This window comes from Salmo salar, chromosome 12 (genome assembly GCF_965601325.2).
Source record: "Salmo salar chromosome 12, fSalSal1, whole genome shotgun sequence".
NCBI lineage: Eukaryota > Metazoa > Chordata > Actinopteri > Salmoniformes > Salmonidae > Salmo > Salmo salar.
In genome coordinates this window covers 38,436,561-38,457,565 of record NC_138302.1, presented here as the reverse complement: position 1 = coordinate 38,457,565, position 21,005 = coordinate 38,436,561, and the positions used below count along the sequence as shown (strand labels likewise).

General features: G+C 42.3%; 1 protein-coding gene across 1 annotated transcript in view; it reads right to left on the bottom strand.

Annotated features, from left to right (window-relative positions):
- The window catches only part of LOC106564801 (voltage-gated delayed rectifier potassium channel KCNH1), a 77,758-nt gene extending 57,018 nt beyond the window's left edge, over positions 1-20,740 (bottom strand). Inside the window, exons 1-8 of the mRNA XM_014131207.3 lie at positions 19,895-20,740; positions 16,918-17,041; positions 15,809-15,915; positions 15,560-15,688; positions 14,910-15,028; positions 13,230-13,397; positions 12,713-12,937; positions 9,257-9,686 (exon numbers count right to left, since the gene is read on the bottom strand). Coding sequence (XP_013986682.2) covers positions 9,257-9,686; positions 12,713-12,937; positions 13,230-13,397; positions 14,910-15,028; positions 15,560-15,688; positions 15,809-15,915; positions 16,918-17,041; positions 19,895-19,967 — 1,375 coding nt within the window. The 5' untranslated portion in view covers positions 19,968-20,740. The remainder of the gene's footprint in view (positions 1-9,256; positions 9,687-12,712; positions 12,938-13,229; positions 13,398-14,909; positions 15,029-15,559; positions 15,689-15,808; positions 15,916-16,917; positions 17,042-19,894) is intronic.
- Between the last annotated feature and the right edge of the window lie 265 nt (positions 20,741-21,005).

The window sequence follows — 21,005 nt, the reverse complement described above, 5'->3', positions numbered from 1 at the left end:
TGTAAACTTCTGACTTCAACTGTATATATATGTATTGAGATGGTTTGGGATGAGTTGGACCACAGAATGATGGAAAATCAGCCAACAAGTGCTCAGCATATGTGGGAACGCCTTCAAGACTGTTGGAAAAGCATTCCAGGTGACTACCTGAAAAAGCTGGTTGAGAGAATGCCAAGCGTGTGCAAAGCTGTCATCATGGCCAAGGGTGGCTACTTTGAAGAATATAAAATTATAAAATATATATACTTTTTTGGTTACTACATGATTCCATATGTGTTATTTCATAGTTTTGATGTCTTCACTATTATTTGACAATGTATAAAATAGTACAAATAAAGAAAACCCCTTGAAAGAGTAGGTGTGCGCAAACTTGTGACTGGTACTGTATACTGGAAAATTAAAGCAGGCATTGGTCTCACTGAGGATCTGAGATTCTGAGGTCAATTCGAGTTCTTATTTTACGGTAGTGGAACCCTCTACATGTGACATTCTTCACATTAACGAGTGGAAATGTAACCAGGCTTTGGGGCTAGGAGAAACTGGGCTAGTGAAACTATGCTGTGTGTGGTCTGCCGAACTGGATCATCTATTTTTACCATTGGATTCTTGAGCCGACTCAAGAAGTAGTTTCAGGCACTCAGTGCATCAATAAAAAGATCAGTCCAAGTAATAAGGCACAGCAGATTTAGAGTAATTTTAGATTGTTAAGATATTCACAACTTACTAAGCTAATGAGCTAAAATGGTTCACCTGGACATTGGTTGCCATGGCAACAACTTCCTACAAATCTATTACCATGCAGTGGTCCTAACACTCAGTGTGTTTGATTGTCCGTGCAACACATTAAGTGTGACTCCTAAATCTAAATTAAACCCAGAGCTGGCTGACAAGCCACTTAGCTCATGTCTGGGGCTTATTCCAGGCTGGCTCGCACACAGTCATTCCTCAGAGTGTAATCACCTTGCCCTGAAGGCACAAACTCTCCCTACTTCTCAACTCCAAATGTTGCCTCATGGGGGGAGTGATCACCATTAGGGCTTGCCGCCAAGCACAGGGTCTCTCTTTGGTGACACTTGGATAAGGCAGCAAGCTGGGCTTTAGCTGCAGGTAGCTAACTGTCAGAGTGAGGAGTGTGTGTGTGTGTGTGTGTGTGTGTGTGTGTGTGTGTGTGTGTGTGTGTGTGTGTGTGTGTGTGTGTGTGTGTGTGTGTGTGTGTGTGTGTGTGTGTGTGTGTGTGTGTGTGTGTGTGTGTGTGTGTGTGTGTGCGCGTGTGTGCTAGGGTTGGAATTGCATGTTGCCCAGAGCTTTTGTCCTAGATCATTGACACCGAATGTGTCTGCTGGTTGTGTGAGACAATAAGAGTCCAAAACACCCCCTGTGAACGTATATTCCCCAGGATCCTGTGTTAGGCTTGAACCATTGCCATCGCACTGCACACTGCCCTATCCCATCTGGACAAGAGGAATACCTATGTAAGAATGCTGTTCATTGACTATAGCTCAGCCTTCAACACCATAGTACCCTCCAAGCTCGTCATTAAGCTCGGGGCCCTGGGTCTGAACCCTGCCCTGTGCAACTGGGTCCTGGACTTCCTGACGGGCCGCCCCCAAGTTAGGAAACAATACCTCCACTTTGCTGATCCTCAACATAGGGGCACCACAAAGGTGTGTGCTCAGGCCCCTCCTGTACTCCCTGTTCACCCATGACTGTGTGGCCAAGCACGCCTCAAACTCAATCATCAAGTTTGCAGACGACACAACGTTAATAGGCCTGATTACCAACAATGACAAGACAGCCTACAGGAAGGTGAGGGCCCTGGCGTAGTGGTGCCAGCAAAATAACCTCTCCCTTAACGTCAACAAAACAAAGGTGCTAATAGTGGACTTCAGGAAACAGCAGAGGGAGCATGCCCATAACCATATTGATGGGGCCGCAGTGGAGAAGGTGAAAAGCTTCAAGTTCTTCGGTGTACACGTCACTGACAATCTGAAATTATCCACCCACACAGACAGTGTGATGAAGAAGGCGCAACAGCGTCTCTTCAACCTCAGGAGGCTGAAGAAATTCGGCTTGGCCCCTAAGACCCTCACAAACTTTTACAGATGCACAATTGAGAGCATCCTGTCGGGCTGTATCACCGCCGGGTATGGCAACTGCACCGCGAGCAACCGCGGGGCTCTCCAGAGAGTGGTGCGGTCTACCCAACGCATCACCGGGGGCACACTGCCTGCCCTCCAGGATACCTACAGCACCAGATGTCACAGGAAGGCCAAAAAGATCATCAAGGACATCAACCAGTCGAACCAGGGCCTGTTCACCCCGCTATCATCCAGAAGGCGAGGTCAGTACAGGTGCATCAAACCTGGGATCGAGAGACTGAAAAACAGCTTCTATCTCAAGGCTATCACTGTTAAATAGCCATCACTAGCCGGGCACCACCCGGTTACTCAACCTTACACCTTAGAGGCTGCTGCCCTATATACATAGACATGGAATCACTGATCACTTTAATAATGGAACACTAGTCACTTTAATAATGTTTACTTACTGCTTTGATCAGTTCATATGTATATACTGTTTTCCATTCTACTGTATCAATGCCACTCCGACATTGCTCGTCCTAATATTTATATATTTGTTAATTCCATTATTTTACTTTTTGATTTGTGTGCATTGTTGTGAATTGTTAGATACTACTGTACTATTGGAGCTAGGAACACAAGCATTTCACTACACCTGCAATAACATCTGCTAAATATGTGTATGTGACCAATAACATTTGATTTGATTTGAACCAGCTACCTTGTGATTTACACCAAACGGTCAAAATCTTTAGTGCCTATAGTGGCAGTTGCATGAATCAGAATCTCCATTGAAACGTATTTTTAGGGGTAGGCAGGATGTCAGTCAACCTACCTAAGTGGTCCCCTGTCATCTTGTACTGGCACTGGGTGCCAATTTTTCAATTGCTGACAACTCAGAATCAGTATAAACTGACACTAGGATTTTATCAGTGGGTCAAATGGGCTCATAAAATGTATTTCAATGCACTACATTGGCATCATTATTCTGATGCATAATACCCATGGTCTTTAGCCAAGACTACCTGATTTAGCTCATATTTATTTTCAGAATGGGTTGAGTCCTGTACACCACCCGCCCCTTGGGCGCGTCACTCCCACTGAGCGAGCAATGAGCCAAAGAAGGGAAAATGTGTAGTATGACAAAATAGGCAGTTTACTATTCAAAGCAATTGGTTAACATTTTGAAAAGACAAATACCTGGCAGCATCTGCATATACAATAGGGTACCGTTTGAAAGCATGACACTTCAAATGTACAGTACCAGTCAAAAGTTTGGACAGCTTTGCACACTCTTGGTATTCTCTAAACCAGTTTCTCCTGGAATGCTTTTCCAACAGTCTTAATTAAAGGAGTTCCCACATGGTGGGCACTTGATGGCTGCTTTTCCTTCACCCTGTGGTCCAACTCATCCCAAACTATCTCAACTGGGTTGAGGTCGGGTGATTGTGGAGGCCAGGTCATCGGATGTAGCACTCCATCACTCTTCTTCTTTGTCAAATAGCCCTTAAACAGCCTGGAGGTGTGTTGGGTCATTGTCCTGTTGAAAAACAAATGATAGTCCCACTAAGCGCAAACCTAATGGGATGGCGTATCGCTGCAGAATGCTGTGGTAGCCATGCTGGTTAAGTATGCCTTGAATTCTAAATAAATCACTGACAGTGTCACCAGCAAAGCACCCCTGCACCATACACCACCTCCTCCATGCTTCACGGTGGGAACCACACACCAAAAATCTCAAATTTAGACTCATCAGACCAAAGGACAGATTTCCACTGGTCTAATGTCCATTGCTCGTGTTTCTTGGCCCAAACAAGTCTCTTCTTCTTATTGGTGTCCTTTAGTAGTGGTTTCTTTGCAGTAATTAGACCATGAAGGCCTGATTAACGCAGTCTCCTCTGAACAGTTGATGATGAGATGTGTCTGTTACTTGAACTCTGTGAAGCATTTATTTGGGCTGCAATTTCTGAGACTGGTAACTCTAATGAACTTATCATCTGCAGCACAGGTAATTCTGGTTCTTCCTTTCCTGTGGTGGTCCTCATGAGAGCCAGTTTCATCTTAGCGCTTGATGGTTTTTGCGACTGCACAAATTTTCCCGGATTGACTGACCTTCATTTCTTAAAGTAATGATGGACTGTCGTTTCTCTTTACTTATTTGAGCTGTTCTTGCCATAATATGGACTTGGTCTTTTACCAAATAGGGCTATATTCTGTATACCACCCCTACCTTGTCATAACACAACTGATTGGCTCAAACGCATTTAGAAGTTAAGAAATTCCACAAATTAACTTTTAACATGGCACACCTGTTAATTGAAATGCATTCCAGATGACTACCTCACGAAGCTGGTTGAGAGAATGCCAAGAGTGTGCAAAGTTTTCATCAAGGCAAAGGATGGCTACTTTGAAGAATTTCAAATATCAAATATATTTGGATTTGTTTAACACTTTTTTGGTTACTGCATAATTCCATATGTGTTATTTCATAGCTTCACTATTATTCTAAAATGTAGAAAATTGTCAAAATAAAGAAATACCCTGGAATAAGTAGGTGTGTCCAAACTTTTGACTGGTACTGTATATGAAGTGAATTTTCTCATTTTAGTCAATTACTCTTTTGAGAACATTTCCATAATGTATTCTATTTGAGGATGACAACTGCTATGTTGAATTTGAGTTCAAACAAGTCATCAATACTGGCCCAAAAAAAGAGAACATGACTTTATCAACTCGAAAAGGAGAAATGATTAGTATTAGCTAACTCTCAGCTTACGTCAAATGGCAGAGCTATTTCCTTTTAAAAGACCTGGGCAGAAATCCTAAAACCAGACTTATTAAAGCAGTTCAAATTCACAAAAAGACTACCACTGCTACTATATTTCAAGTAGAAGCTATTGCGTCAAAGTACAAATGTGTAACTTTCAAAGTACAGAAATCATCCCTGTATGATGCATTTTCCTTTAAATACTTTGTCTTGCCCATTCACCCGCTGAATGGCACACATACACAATCCATGTCTCAATTGTCCCTTGGCTTTAGAATCCTCATTTAACCTGTCTCCTCTCCTTCATCTCCACTGATTGAAGTGGATTTAACATCAATAAGGGATCATAGCTTTTACCTGGATCGCCTGGTCAGTTTGTCGTGGAAAGAGCAGGTGTTCTTAATGTTTACTCTGGGTAAATAATCAGTTAACAAGCCTTGTGGGAGAGAGAGAAGCGGGAGAGGAGGGTTGGCATGCGTATGAGGACACAGAAGGGTATGACACGGCTGGCTGCACTGAGACAAGACCACCGTGACAGCCAGGAACAACAGTCGTGTCATAAGCTCTGGACACCGGCAAAATGCAACGGGGTGAGCGGATCTCTGTGTTTTACACAATTGTTGGGGTTTACCCTGGGGGTCGGGTGTTAGCCTACACCAATGCCATGATTACTGTATATATGTGACAACCTTTGTATGCTTGCAATGTGCAATGATGGAAAAGTACTGGGTAAATGGAGATGTACTGCTTCAGTTCTCAGACTGAGAATTGTCTGCACCTGCTGATAAGTCACACAGGCTCAAGGCCGAGATAGCAGAGTGAGAAACCACAGTCTAGACATGTTTTTCTCATCTTAGATACTTTGTATTTAATCCAATGCAACAATGTTAATATATGATTGATGGTAGGTTGTATAAAGAGTGTTGTCTCCTGTTTCGCCACACAGATCTTTACTGTAGACTACTGAGGTATTCTGTATGTGAATCTGTGTCTGCAATTGCATTTAATTACTAAAGAGTTTCATACCAAGGTTCCTGTGTCTGTGTCATCTATCTGGACGTTAAAGGAAACTTACATCACCCTATGCAAAGGACCACCCAACACAATTATGACTGCTCAAACACACATACAGAAAATACACTACACACTTCCTCACAAACAGACCAAGACGCAAACCAAATCCAACCCATAACACACACGCACACACACACACTGGCAGGCGACTCATCTGGCAACATATTGCATGACTAAGCTTCTGTCCAGCTTCCAGGCTGTGGGTGGCAGACTGTCTTCCCACCACTGAGGAATAGCAGCATGACCCCCCCCCCCCCCATGCCCCCCTGTCACTCTCCCTTCCACTATCACCTGCCACCCTGCATCACTGTCACCCCTGGGCAGTGCCAGTCTCGCCCCGAGGTGCTGAGCAAACCTCTGTATACTCCCCCTCATCTGCTGCTACAACACCAACACAACAATGCTGTGTGACGTGAAAAAAATCCCAAAACCGCTTCACTTAGTTATTCAGGTTGTACCATGTATGTTATAATTTAAATACGTAACATTGCGTTGTTGTTTTTTACTCAAACTGATTTCCTGAGCTGGATAACTTTCCCCCCCAAGTTTCAACAACCCTTACAGTGTACAGTATGTATTAAAATATTGAAGCTAATAAAATTAGGGTCTGTTGGTTGGACTGTGATGCTTCGAACACCAGGCTTGTGGTTTTGATTCACACTCAGAAATTGATACCAAGTCACAAGTCAGTATGGATCATAATGTATACTGCTCAAAAAAATAAAGGGAACACTTAAACAACACATCCTAGATCTGAATGAAAGAAATAATCTTATTAAATACTTCTTTCTTTACATAGTTGAATGTGCTGACAACAAAATCACACAAAAATAATCAATGGAAATCCAATTTATCAACCCATGGAGGTCTGGATTTGGAGTCACACTCAAAATTAAAGTGGAAAACCACACTACAGGATGATCCAACTTTGATGTAATGTCCTTAAAACAAGTCAAAATGAGGCTCAGTAGTGTGTGTGGCCTCCACGTGCCTGTATGACCTCCCTACAACGCCTGGGCATGCTCCTGATGAGGTGGCGGATGGTCTCCTGAGGGATCTCCTCCCAGACCTGGACTAAAGCATCCGCCAACTCCTGGACAGTCTGTGGTGCAACGTGGCGTTGGTGGATGGAGCGAGACATGATGTCCCAGATGTGCTCAATTGGATTCAGGTCTGGGGAACGGGCGGGCCAGTCCATAGCATCAATGCCTTCCTCTTGCAGGAACTGCTGACCCACTCCAGCCACATGAGGTCTAGCATTGTCTTGCATTAGGAGGAACCCAGGGCCAACCGCACCAGCATATGGTCTCACAAGGGGTCTGAGGATCTCATCTCGGTACCTAATGGCAGTCAGGCTACCTCTGGTGAGCACATGGAGGGCTGTGTGGCCCCCCAAAGAAATGCCACCCCACACCATGACTGACCCACCGCCAAACCGGTCATGCTGGAGGATGTTGCAGGCAGCAGAACGTTCTCCACGGCGTCTCCAGACTCTGTCACGTCTATCACGTGCTCAGTGTGAACCTGCTTTCATCTGTGAAGAGCACAGGGAGCCAGTGGCGAATTTGCCAATCTTGGTGTTCTCTGGCAAATGCCAAACGTCCTGCACGGTGTTGGGCTGTAAGCACAACCCCCACCTGTGGACGTCGGGCCCTCATACCACCCTCATGGAGTCTGTTTCTGACCGTTTGAGCAGACACATGCACATTTGTGGCCTGCTGGAGGTCATTTTGCAGGGCTCTGGCAGTGCTTCTCCTGCTCCTCCTTGCACAAAGGCGGAGGTAGCGGTCCTGCTGCTGGGTTGTTGCCCTCCTACGGCCTCCTCCACATCTCCTGATGTACTGGCCTGTCTCCTGATAGCGCCTCCATGCTCTGGACACTACGCTGACAGACACAGCAAACCTTCTTGCCACAGCTCGCATTGATGTGCCATCCTGGATGAGCTGCACTACCTCAGCCAGTTGTGTGGGTTGTAGACTCCGTCTCATGCTACCACTAGAGTGAAAGCACCGCCAGCATTCAAAAGTGACCAAAACATCAGCCAGGAAGCATAGGAACTGAGAAGTGGTCTGTGGTCCCCACCTGCAGAACCACTCCTTTATTGGGGGTATCTTGCTAATTGCGTATAATTTCCACCTGTTGTCTATTCCATTTGCACAACAGCATGTGAAATGTATTGTCAATCAGTGTTACTTCCTAAGTGGACAGTTTGATTTCACAGAAGTGTGATTGACTTGGAGTTACATTGTGTTGTTTAAGTGTTCCCTTTATTTTTTTGAGCAGTGTATATTAAATGGTCAGCAATGCATTCTGGGGTGGAATCGTAGTTGAAAGGTGCAGATCACGCTTGCCTCATTATTTCGCAACTGTGTTACGTCACAGGGATGTTGAAGTTTACTGGTCTATACAAAGTCATGTGAAACAAACTTTTTATACTGGCAAACTTCAAGCATGACACTAGCACGCAAACTGATGATGCCTGCCACAGTTTTCCCAGTCCTATTACATGTTATGTCTATTTCCAGGTAGATAATGAAGGTCTCAACTTGACCTAAAAAGATAAAACAGAACTCTTTTTCATTTCTGCAATCCATCATGTTCCTCAATCTTGAGGCCTGCGTTGCAATTGAGAATGCAATTTAAAATCACAACAGGGTTCTATGAAAAGCCAATGCGATGTCCCACAATAGGACCCGGGACAAAACTGTGTCAATCGCATCTCCAGTAGAAGGAGTAATCCTGTAACAATAGGCACGTGATGAATCACTCAGTTGCCAGCTCAAAATGGATGAAAGGATTTGAAAATTATGTACAATCTTCACAGCACAAAATTAAACAAATTGGCTTATTCATAATAAACCTTAAGCACCATGTGAAATTAGGCACCTGTGTCTTTTTGGGAACTGATTAGAACCGTCACAATGTTCATAAATGCTTCAGTCAAGCATTTATCTGTAATAGCTTAATGGTACATTTAGCTGTGATTGAGTTGTATAGTAAGTACATTAAACAGTATGCTATCTTCTACTGAATTCATCAAGGATTCAGAGACATACTGGCCTGTTAACAATACTTCTCCCGGAAGAAGCAAGGGACACATCTGGCATGGTATTTCTTATTGAAACATCAATTGTGTTGTATTTTTCATAAAGATAATACGGCAGTCAGAGGAGGCTGGTGGGCGGAGATATAATTGTAATGGCTGGAATCGGTGACAAGGTATTGGTGACAATTTATTCCATTCCAGCCATTACAATGAGCCCATCCTCCTATGTCTCCACCTACCAACCTCCTTTGATGACAGTAAAATGTCATGGGTAGGGTTCTTACTCACATCCGATCATCATCATTGCCACAGCAAAGAGTTTTTCTCCGTCGGTGGTGGGGGCGATGTTGCCGAAGCCGATGCTGGTCAGGCTGGTCATGGTGAAGTAGAGGGAAGTGATGTAGACCGAGTCCTTGCTAGGCCCGCCCTCCCACCTCCCGGAGCCACTGGCGTTGAAGCGGTACGGTGTCCCCACCGATTCGCTCAATATGTAGAGCCAGCTGTCCATCCTCACACTGTTGGTGTTCTCGTCGATGACCTCGTAGTCGCCGATGCTGTACCAGATGCAGGCCAACCAGTGGGCAGCCAGGCCAAAGACGCACACCAGCAGGACCAGGACAGCGGCCCCGTACTCAATGTAGTGGTCCAGTTTACGGGCCACCCGGCCCAAGCGGAGCAGACGGACCACTTTGAGGGAGCTGAAGAGACTGCTGATGCCCTGATGGGTAGAAAAGAAGAGGGGCATGGTTAGGCTAAGCGAGAGAATGAAAAGTAGAGCTTTACTAACATTCCAATTATCCATTGTTCATGGTTCTAACTATTTTACTAACTGTTCATTCATTGATTAAACATAAACTGGAAGGGTCCCAACAGTGAACCCTGTGGAACTCAACTCCCTAAAGCACTGTACAGTATAACCTGCATATGGATTTGGTACCATGGTGCAGTTCCCTGTTGTGTTGATGATAATGAATACAATGCCATTAGCTATAAAATAAAATAATAGCTGGAGGGTATGCTTTACAACATGCTACTTCTACAAAACATAACTTTGCTACAGAAGCTTGATTAGTGAAGAATTCCACACTGCCATGTGACAGAATAACGGTTATTTGGGTCCTGGACCAACCTCTGGAAAGTACAGTATCGGAATTAATTTAGCCCGGGGTTACTTTTGTTTTCATAGATGGACATGGAGCAGGCACCCACAATTAATGTTCCAGGATCTTACTCTGATAATGGTATGTGAATGAGTACTAGGGAGGACAGGTTTCTGAACCATTTGGAGATTTAATTCCAGAATTTGAATGAGTCCCTCGTATGTGGCTTTATCAAAAATCCCATTACCCTCTTTTGCATGCTCAATTTGAATCAAGCTCTTGGTGTCTTCAAACGTCAAAATGTGATGTGATGTGAAATCAACTGCTCATCGAATCTAGATTCCCTAAAACATTTAAGACTTAGTGTGGCATACTGTACAGCGAGGCTGAGATGCAAAATGCATGGGCCTGGCGCTTCCCGAAAGGGTGAATCTACATTTAGTACTTAAGGCAAACATAATGCAGTGCGGTTTATGTAAGCTCACTAGCCTCTGCTCACGTTTGCCTCCATGACGTGTGCGAACCTACTGCATCAAGCAATTTTCAGCTCACCAGGGACACATTCATAATGCAATTACGTTCAACTACAATAAACACATCTCCTCAAAGAAAGGGAGAGAGGAAGCTCTGCTAAAAGCTCAAATGTGTCCCTGTGGCAACTTGAATGTCTCCCTACAATTGTCATTGAATACAAAACAAGGTCACTGTGCTGAAAGCCTTCTCTTCAGAGGAGCAGAATGGTTGCTAGCTGCACAGTGCTTGTATATGAGGCACAGCACCGAATGAAAAGGAAGGATAACTGGCGTTGACAAGTGCAGCAAAGGCACATGCAGCGCCCACAGGCTTTGTGGGAGCTCACTGTGTGGGTGCTATAATCTTTCGGCACACCACCCTTCGCACAACAACAGGCAGACAACACAACAGTACATAACACTGGAGATGTGGAGAAGAAAGATGGGGGTTTCTGCACTTTTGTTTTGGTTCTAAGTTACAATGCCCAAAGTTTAAGGCCAAAAGCAGTGTTTTGACTTGTTAATTAAGCTATAATTGGCTAACTATGTTTGTTGTTTGACCTTTGAAGCACTTGTTTGTTCATTATTTAAATGTAATATTGACCTTTATCTGTGCCTTCTGTAGTACAGAGTTATTTTTATGCTGATAATACTGTACTTGGGCGTAGGCATCTATTGATTACTTTAAGGTTATCAAGACTAGCGCGTGAATCAAGACGATCAGGACCATCCTACAAAGGCCTCTGTGCCAAGTCTGCTTCCAGTGAGTTTTACTACAGAATCTCTCGAAGAGGCATCAGAAAAATGTGCTGTTTTACCAGCCTGTGTTCTTTTTAATATGTTAGAGGGATCTTCTCTGACTTTTTAGCCTCTATTCACAGTATTCCCCAGCAACCCTGTTGTCTGATGGTGTTTAAATCTTTGACTATCTGGCAACTCTAAGGCAACCATTAGGCAACTGCGGGGATAACATTTCTACTGCTGAGAAGTTGTATTAGAATAACATTCAGAAAGCGGAGTCATCCACGTCATTGTTTTGAATCAAAGCATGCACATTTCTAGTGTTATTCAGTCATATCTATTTTCTGTTTCAATTTGATACGACTCAGCTGGCTGTGGGTAGGACTGTATTGTAGAGTGATTAATGGTGAACACAGAGGTTAAAGGTATACTCAGCAATATGACATCATACACAGTGGGGCGACTTCCTGCTTACAGAGATTAACAACAGGATTAAAAGTAATAGTAAGTTTTTACAGTACCCAATACCAGTCTGGGATTTCAACTGACAATGGGTAAAAAAAAAAGCCTCTGCAAAAATAACTGTCAAGAATCTGTGATCTGTGATTATTTGAATCCAGGCCCTATAGTCAAGACGCCATTTCTAAAGAATCCGGTAGTATGACAGAGCATTTAGTTCCATTATTGCTCGAAAGCTTGGCCGAAAACGCCAGCAGTCCCTATGGATGGACGTGAAATCCCTAGAGACATTTCAAGTCACAAATAATTCAAACTGACTCATAGTGACTCTCCCTATGTGAGCTTTCATCAGTGCAGATGAAGATTCCCAGCGCTGAAGCGACACTTGAATTCTGCTGTAAATTAAGATTAACGCTTGAGTTAACCTATCTGAGGAGAGGCGGTTCGCTTCAGTAAACCGAGGTTAAATGACTGGGGTTGTGTTGTTGAACCAAAACCCAAACTAGTTGTGAATAGCGATCATAGTCAATTCCACAGTCTGTGTCAAATCAAATCAAATCTTATGGGTCACATACACGTGTTTAGCAGATGTTATTGCGGGTGTAGCGAAATGCTTGTGTTTCCAGCTCCGACAGTGCAGTAATATCTAACAAGTAATATCTAACAATTTCACAACATATACCCAAATCTAAGTAAAGGAATGATGAATTAAGAACATATAAATATATGACAAGCAATGTCAGAGCGGCATAGACTAAGTTACAGTAGAATAGAATACAGTATATACATATGTATTACGCTACAACGATGTGGTGAGCTTTCCAGATCCATAAAACAATGTGTGTGTCTGTCTGTGTGTCTGTCTGTGTGTCTTCATCCATATCCATCCATCCACAAACACACAGACCCCAGTTAACAAACAAACCACTGACCTCGTCAACGTTCTCAAAGGCATTGATGACGTCGTATGGCAGGCAGGAGAGCAGGTCGATGACGAACCACGTCTTGACATAGTTCATCCGGATCAGTTTGGGGTCCGAGATGACCTCTCCGGCTGGCCCCACAAATGTGGTATGGAAGTTGAGCACGATGTCTACCAGAAAGATGACATCCACGATGCTGTCCACCACCAGCCAGGTGACGTTGTTCTGCTTGGTCTGGAGGATTAGAGTAGAGAATCTTTATTACTTAAGTAGTAGAGTAGAGAATCTTTATTATTTAAGCAGTAGAGTAGAGAATCTTTATTACTTAAGTAGTAGAGTAGAGAATCCCTGAGTGGCAATTTACAGCTGGTACATAGTCAATAAAAGTACACACAAAAGAATAAAAATAAAAAATAAACAGTTTGCTAAGGTTCGGTTTGGAGTTTAGAGTAAGGGTTAAGGTTAGGGTAAGGGTTAAGGTTAGCGTTAAGGTTAGGGTTAGTTAGTAGTTGAATAGAGTTTAGACCTTGAATGAGACGTTGTAGGGCACCATGATGGCTGTGTAGAAGGTCAGGATGAGGATTACCCAGTCCCAGGTTGTCTTGAAGGCGCAGTAGTGGAGAATGATGTGGGGGGGAGTTTTAGGCGTCTCCTGTTTGTACTGCGGGAGGATGTCTGAGCCCAGCTGGAGGACCTAAGTTTGGTTAAGAAACGGTTGGTAACGAGTCATGAATGAGTCAGTGTTTTGGCAGCTAGCTACCTTTAATTAGCCTGGTGGAACCAGCCTGATCGCTGCGTAGAATAGTGACCGCGATCAGACTGATTCCACAAGGCTAACACTGAATTGGACCAGTGTGTAATTTGATTCTCCTGCTATTCGCCATTCCAGGTGTGCGTTTTTACCTAGTGTACACAAAAATATGACAACATTTTAGTTTGTTAAGACAGTGTCTCTTATTGTATGAGAGCGATAACTTTGACATACCACTCATAATAGAAAATACTAAGTCATGGCAATATAATGACCACATTCTGTAGTCTTTTGGACCACACAAAGACAGTTCAGTGTTGCCTTGATTTCATCTCTCGGTATCTCTTGGATAGTGTGACATAACTCTCTATCCCAATCAATATAACACACAAAATAAGAGTGGAATTCCTCTCTCCCTCATATTTTTTGGTATAAATTGATGGAACTTTCCAGGATCAACAAATAAACAAACGGTAGCCATTTTGTTTTACCTAAGCTAGCAATCACATCTCCCCATTAGTAAACAGAGCACCTTATCTGACCATCTAAACACAATTAGCTTTTCCACCATTTTTCAAGAACAGGATGTTGCTAGAAGATGGTGGTGGTAAGACATCTTGGACTAGTCCCAGAAGATGACAGAGGAGATATCTACCCAAACAGTCAGTCCCCTTGGGATATCAGAGGACTAGAGACTTTATTCTAGCCTTGCGATTTTCAGAGGACTAAGGACTATTCAATCAAACCAGCATTGCAGTATGGTATATACACTGTAGACAGTAGCATAGACGGCTCCGTTAATCAGAGTAAAAAAAGTGTACAGTAATAATCAAGTCCCTAAACAAGTTAAACATTGCTGAGGCAGATTTAATTGAATCCTGCTCTTGTCGACATCTCTGACCTTTTATGCACTGATTATAAGTCACTCTGGATGAGAGAGTCTGCTAAATGAGTAATGTAAATGTACATTTAGGTTACACAACTCCACAGAAAAAGTCATAGGACAGGGTTCCCCAATGGGCGGCCCACGGGACAAATTCTTTGTCAAATACTATATCTGTTTCCGCTTCTTGCGGTCAATTTGCAGTGTACAAATTATTTATAATTATGTTCCTGCCCCCCGACCATGTGCTCAAGCCCACAGCTGAATGTAATTGGGGACTTCTGCCATAAGGGTTTATGGTCAGGACTATATATAGAGTGATCCTTCATATTAGAGTTGTGTCTGTCTGCAGAGTTACAGTTGCCCAGGTGGCCAAGGGCTTGCGGTCTACTGCTTTGGTAACAGAAAGACACACTTCATTTATCTCAGAAGTAGCGAGTGAGTTTGGGGACAGGTTTAGGCATTTCATCTGAAGCTAAACAGAAGCGGGCTTGGAAATACGAGACGGTTGCTCCTTCCAGAAACACTTAGGCGGATGAGTGCTTATCAACAGGGACAGAGGCACACACTACCTCAGCCAGACGAGAGTGCTTGTGGACGTTCTCGCCCTTGTGGACGGTGGGCGCCAGCTGCTGCAACACTCCCCGGCTGCTCGTCAGAGCCCGTGTGAGCCGAGCGAATTTACCCCATCCTGAATGACAGAGTCAAAGAAATGTGGAATACCAAATCAACCCATATCCACTCCCTTTAGCCTTGAAATCAAGACTGAATCATGCTGCATTTCAACAAATGTGACACAGAGCTAAATTCAGCGTGGATTTTCAGGCTACTACTCCCTAGGCATATCTGTAAATCTGAAAAGATTTGATAGGTGTATTCAGTATTGCGGAAATTCTTCATAGGTTATTAGATGGCAAATGGAACTATTACCATATGCGTATACCTATCCATTTCTTTCAGATCTACATGAACTGCCTAAAGACAAGGGCTAGCTAGTGGTTGATTCGGAATTCTGAGAAAGTCCAACATTACTGGCTCAAATTATCAGACAAAAATGTAAGTCGTAATGTGAAATGCTGCACTGTGGTTTTTCTCTCAATAATGTCAGCAACACACATTTGTAGCTCTCTAAAACCAATTGTGTCTACAATCCTCAGCTTGATCATGTCCTCATTAAAACAGAATCTTCCTTAGATTATCTGAAATTCAATGTCACGCCAACCTTTCACAGAGTCATCCTCAATGGGCTGTTTGAATGCCGTGATGTCACTGAAGGTGCACAGAAACAACACCACCTTGTCCTGCTCATTCCTGATAGGAGCGATCTTTACAAAGAACCACACCGGCATCCCTGTAGGAAACACAAAATGATGTTATGATATCTGTTCATATTCTAATGTATCTCATAAGTAATCGATGTAGCAATTAAATTTGACATGGTTCAATCAACAGAGAGCAAAGAAACACTTACGATTCTTCTTATACATGAGAATTTCGAACGAATTCATCTCGTAATTCTCAAAGGTCTGTTGCACTTTCTCACCCGTCTCCTTGTCTGTGAGCTCCCCATACATGAAACTGAAAATTGCATTGTTGGTGCTAATTTACATACAAAACAAATAAAACTGGATAATACATTCAGATTCTTGAAACGAATTATCCAAGCTACAAAGGCCTCACGAAAAACATTGCGGCTCACAAATAACATGGTGAAGGCATCTGCATAAGCACTGGTCACAGCGAATGTCATGTTGAATTGACATAAATACAAAGTATGTGTGCTACTTCAGAGGCACATTTGAATTCCTTAGTGCCTACATCGTTTTCACCCATTTCAAAACACTTGACTGCTGTAGACTGAAATAACCTGAATTTGCATGGAACAAACATTGTCATCTTATGTCTTATTTGTGTTGGAGTAATAATATGATTACTAATGTATAGAATGTACTGTATGTTTATATGTTTATGGGCCAGTCTCCCGAACCCAGATTAAGCCTATTCCTGGACTAAAAATCCCTTTTATTATATATTTTCCATTGAGTATGCCTTTAAATTGGGCAATCTGCAGTTCAGACAATAAAGCGGGCACCCTGCCATTGTTTTTGGTTAACAAGCTGTGGGATGGGGCTGGAGAAATGTTACCGCTCTCAAATTCATGGACAGCGCTATGGATACAAGGATTGACCATCTGTGATATTAAAAGGATTGTTTTAACCATGTTTTGAGGCTATACAGTGTTTGTTTACAATAACAATCTTTACAAACAAAGGAGTAAAACAAGCTTTTGTTTTGGGTTCTGATGGGGTATGACAGCTGAACAGCTAATGAGGCATCTATAAGTTATATTCAAGAATCAATGGGTATATATTATAATTTCTATCTAAAAATGGATGTAGCAAATGCAGATTGCCCCTTCAAATCCAGGTGTAGGTTTAATCTGGGTCCAGGAAACCAGCCCGATATGTTTATATGTTAATGTAGATATACTGTATTTATACTCTACTGTATAGTATTGCTGTCAGTGAAACAAAATGCTGACCCACAAAATCAGTGGTGCCATAATGCAGTCATAAGTACCTGCAGGTGCTACTTTTCTGCATGACCTCAGCACGGTGGTAACCGGAGAGCTTGCAGAAGCCGTCGTTGCTGTACACAATGGGCCAGTCCACAATCTGGGCATTGCCCAGAACAAAGTTGGTATCTGCCCAGGGAGGGAAAACAACATGAAACCTGGTTCAGAAAGAACTGATAGAAACTACTACAGCACTATTAACTGTCTTTAACTCATTATTTTACTTGGAAGTTATAAGGTAACTGGATGTAGGCCTACTTGTCTTTATTTCATGAAATCATTATTGTACTTTTACATTTAAATTGAAAACATGGCTCAAATCTATCCAAACCTGTACACTTAAAGTTATCTGTGGTTCCTCGTGTGTAAGGTGACAGTTGATGATTGTTTTTTTATTACAAATATGTTGTTGTTGTTAGAATGATATATTATTGGATGTAATGCATTTGTATTTTGTATTGTTTTAGTGAGTATGTGTATTGTGGCTGTGTAACTGCCCTTACTTACCTGCCCTGGGACAACAGGTGCAAATTAGCTTTTGGCAAATCCCAGTACATTTACATAGATGTTGCATTATTGTAATATTGATGTTGATTGTGTTTTGTACCCTATATTATAAAAATAAATATATAAAAATAAATGTTTCATCAAAATTGGTAGTCAGCTAACAAGTTAGAGTTAGGTAAAACCAAGTATTACTGTAATGCTGAGCATTACGGCATATTGCTGAGTAATAACTTACCATCTACAGTACATCTATTTATCTATCTAGATACATATCAGGCAGACTAATTAGCGCATTGTAAAATAAAGTGCAACCCAAAACACGGCTGAGGACACAGCTATTGCAAATGTGAGGTATTTTAGTTCATTTGAAGCATACTTAATATACTATCATACTTTTAAATATGTACTGCCAACCATAGTATGCGAATGGAGAATTTATTGGACATGAAATACATGTCGAACTCCACTATAGAAACAGGTGAAAGGAAGCATCTGAAGCTTTGCCATGATGATATACAGCATATTGGCAAAGATGTTTTACTTGTTGTGGAAACTGAATCCGAGGCTACTGCAACAAGGTTGAGAGAAGAGGGAAAACGTGACAGTGAAATCAATATGCTGTACACAAAATCCAACACTTTCACTGTTGTCTTACAAATGATAGTTCTATTATGGCTAGAGCCCCGCCAATATGACTTATACATCATCTGCCAATATTATTGGTCAATATTAACCTGATTATTGCATACTTTTTCATTTGCAGAAATCTACTACATCGAACCAGTTGAATCTTAGACAGTGTTTATACGACACCATATATCCCTCTTGTGTAGTATTGGACAGATTCAGGTGCCGGTATCCATTGTACCACAACTTTAAGCCTGGTAAATGGGGTCTTATCTGTTTCAGTGCAACCTGACTAACATTATCATTGGCTGGGGCAGTGGTGCCAATCATTATAACATTGTCTATCATTGGCTCGGTAGGCAGTGATACAGCAGTAGCAGTGACCTCAGAAGGTGCTGTGTTTAATCGCCAGGCATCACTTGTAAGACTACATTCATTACAGTGTCATTAAATGGCCCAGTTCTAGGTGATGAGCCAGCACATTTCAAGCAGCTGGGTGTTTTGCCCTTCAACCTTAGCTGCCCCATTCCAAGAAACTCTGAGCAAACTATGAGCGGGGACTACCCCATTTGTGAAGTGGTCATGGTACCATTATACATAACCTATGTGTCAATAATGGGGTGGGGGTAGAGAAAGCATAAGATGTTTTCCTCTCTTGTCTTGCACGCTCAGGGGATGGATGTTTCAAGTGTTTCATATCAGGAGTGCTGATCTAGGATCAGGTCCACCCTGTCATCTTATTCATTGTGATCGAAAAGGCAATAAACGCTGATCCTAAATCCCCCATTACAGTATACTTAATCTCGCTCTTATCTTAAGAAAATATGTATTCTTCATACATATTGACAACACAGACCGACATGAGACCGTCACGAGACCATCACAGACATTGGGTATGTCAAACATAATGTTTCACAAGACTGACACAACGCCTTGAAAACATGGGGAGTAGTAGGGAAACTGGAGGGAGTTGATCTACTAGAGTATATTCCACATGGGATAGTATCAGGAATGAAAACTGGGGAAGCAAGTGCAGAGAATATTTGAGGGTGAAGCTATTCACCATAAGTGAGGTATATGTGATTAAAAGAAAAATGGGTCTACAGAACACAAACAAGTCTATGGTGGATGATTTGGGGAAGAACATAAAGGGGACATGACACTACTTTAAAACATTGTTTATACCTGTCTGTCTATGTGATAATGTCCAAACTGAAAAGTTAAAAAGAAAAGTGGTTAAAGTAAGAGGCAAAAAACAGTGTTAAAAACAGATAAATGAATTAACCAAAACAAAAGCTCCCGTGGCAAGCATGTCACTCTGAATAAGTCAACGGATTCATTTTGCCCAACAAGTCTGTGTGCCTCAACAAACCAACAAATTCTAGACTATCTGAAAAACACTTGTAATTTGGGTTTAAAACATGAATCGAATAAGTATGTCAAGAGGAAAATGTTAATCTACTAATTTAGTTATTTAATGCACAAATCATGTGGAATACAGTGGATGTTTTGGTTTATTTTTAGGTGCAGTAAAGGTGACTGGTAAGGAATACCAATGGTAGACACAGCTATTCATTCGAGTTGTTTGTTGTAAAGACAACATCCATTAAATGCAATTAGTTTGAATTGTTTAATCATTATTTTCATAGCATGCTGGCTGTATAAATGTATAAATCAAATAGGCTAATCTAAAATAAAAAATAAACGGTTTACAATGACTAGTGTCAATTGACGGTTAGTTGTCCTGAGAGTTTTGGCTATAATTAAATGCATGTTTTTCAATGATTGGCTAATAGGCTATCATCCACAGTGTTTCTTCCTACAAAATAAAAACGAACACATTCCTACCATTGGATCGTCGGACGATGTTCTCGAGAAAAGTGTTTTGTGGGGCCACAAGTCCTCGACGTCCACCTGCCATTCCGCCTTGTCATTCAACGTCAGTAAGAAGAGAACGCTTTTAGAGTGAAAGGATGCCTGAAGTATCCGTAGGACGATACAGCTGCTCAAATCTCCGCTCTGCTGCTTTCATGGTCCCTGTTCTGCTTAGATATGATGAGCGGAAGAATCCCTCACCTCATGCTGTTCGACCGCACGTTCCGTGGCTGTGCTCCCCCTGTTGAAGACGGGATGCATGCAGAGAGCGCATCACCTGTCTCTCGTCTGACATCTTTGCACATGGGTACCCCAACCGGGTACCCTCACCCCCACAATCGTGTGAAGGAATACCGAGTAGGCTACTAACAGCCCTGCGTTTAGGCTATGAAGCACAGGTTAGGCCTTCACCTGGAACCCAAAAATTGATAACTGACTGGAAATGAGATTTTTTGGCGCAGTGGAAAAGAACACAGCTATAGCTTGCACTTCACACTGGTTGGTTGTGCGTCCTCCTCGCCTTCTTTTGACGCATGAACATGGGTTTATGTGGGGAATTCGAGGAGGTTGCCCGTATTCAGAAGTGCAAGGACTGGCATCCCAAGGACGCCACACATTTGGACACAACACACACACACACGCGCACAGAGGGAACAGGGTTGGGTAGGTTAGGCTACTTTCTAAATGTAATGTGTTAGTTACTAGTTACCTGTCCAGAATGTCAATCAGTGACGTAACTTTTGGATTACACCAAACTCAAGTAACGTAATCTGATTATTTTCAGTTACTCTTGGATTACTTTCCATTTAAAGGAACACTCCACCCAAAAACTCTCGGTATTTGTTTCATTAGTCCATTGTTGATATAGTCCCAAAATGTTTTGCATATCAGCAATCAAGTTTTCAAGATCTATAACGTTCAAAATAGAGAAATACAGCTGGTATGATGCAAAACATTTTGGGACTATATGAACAATGTACTAATGAAACAAATACCAAAAGAGTTTTAGAAGAAGACAAAAAGGATCTATCAAACTCAAACTCATTTTCCAATTCTGCCTTGAATGTCATTGAGACAACAAAGG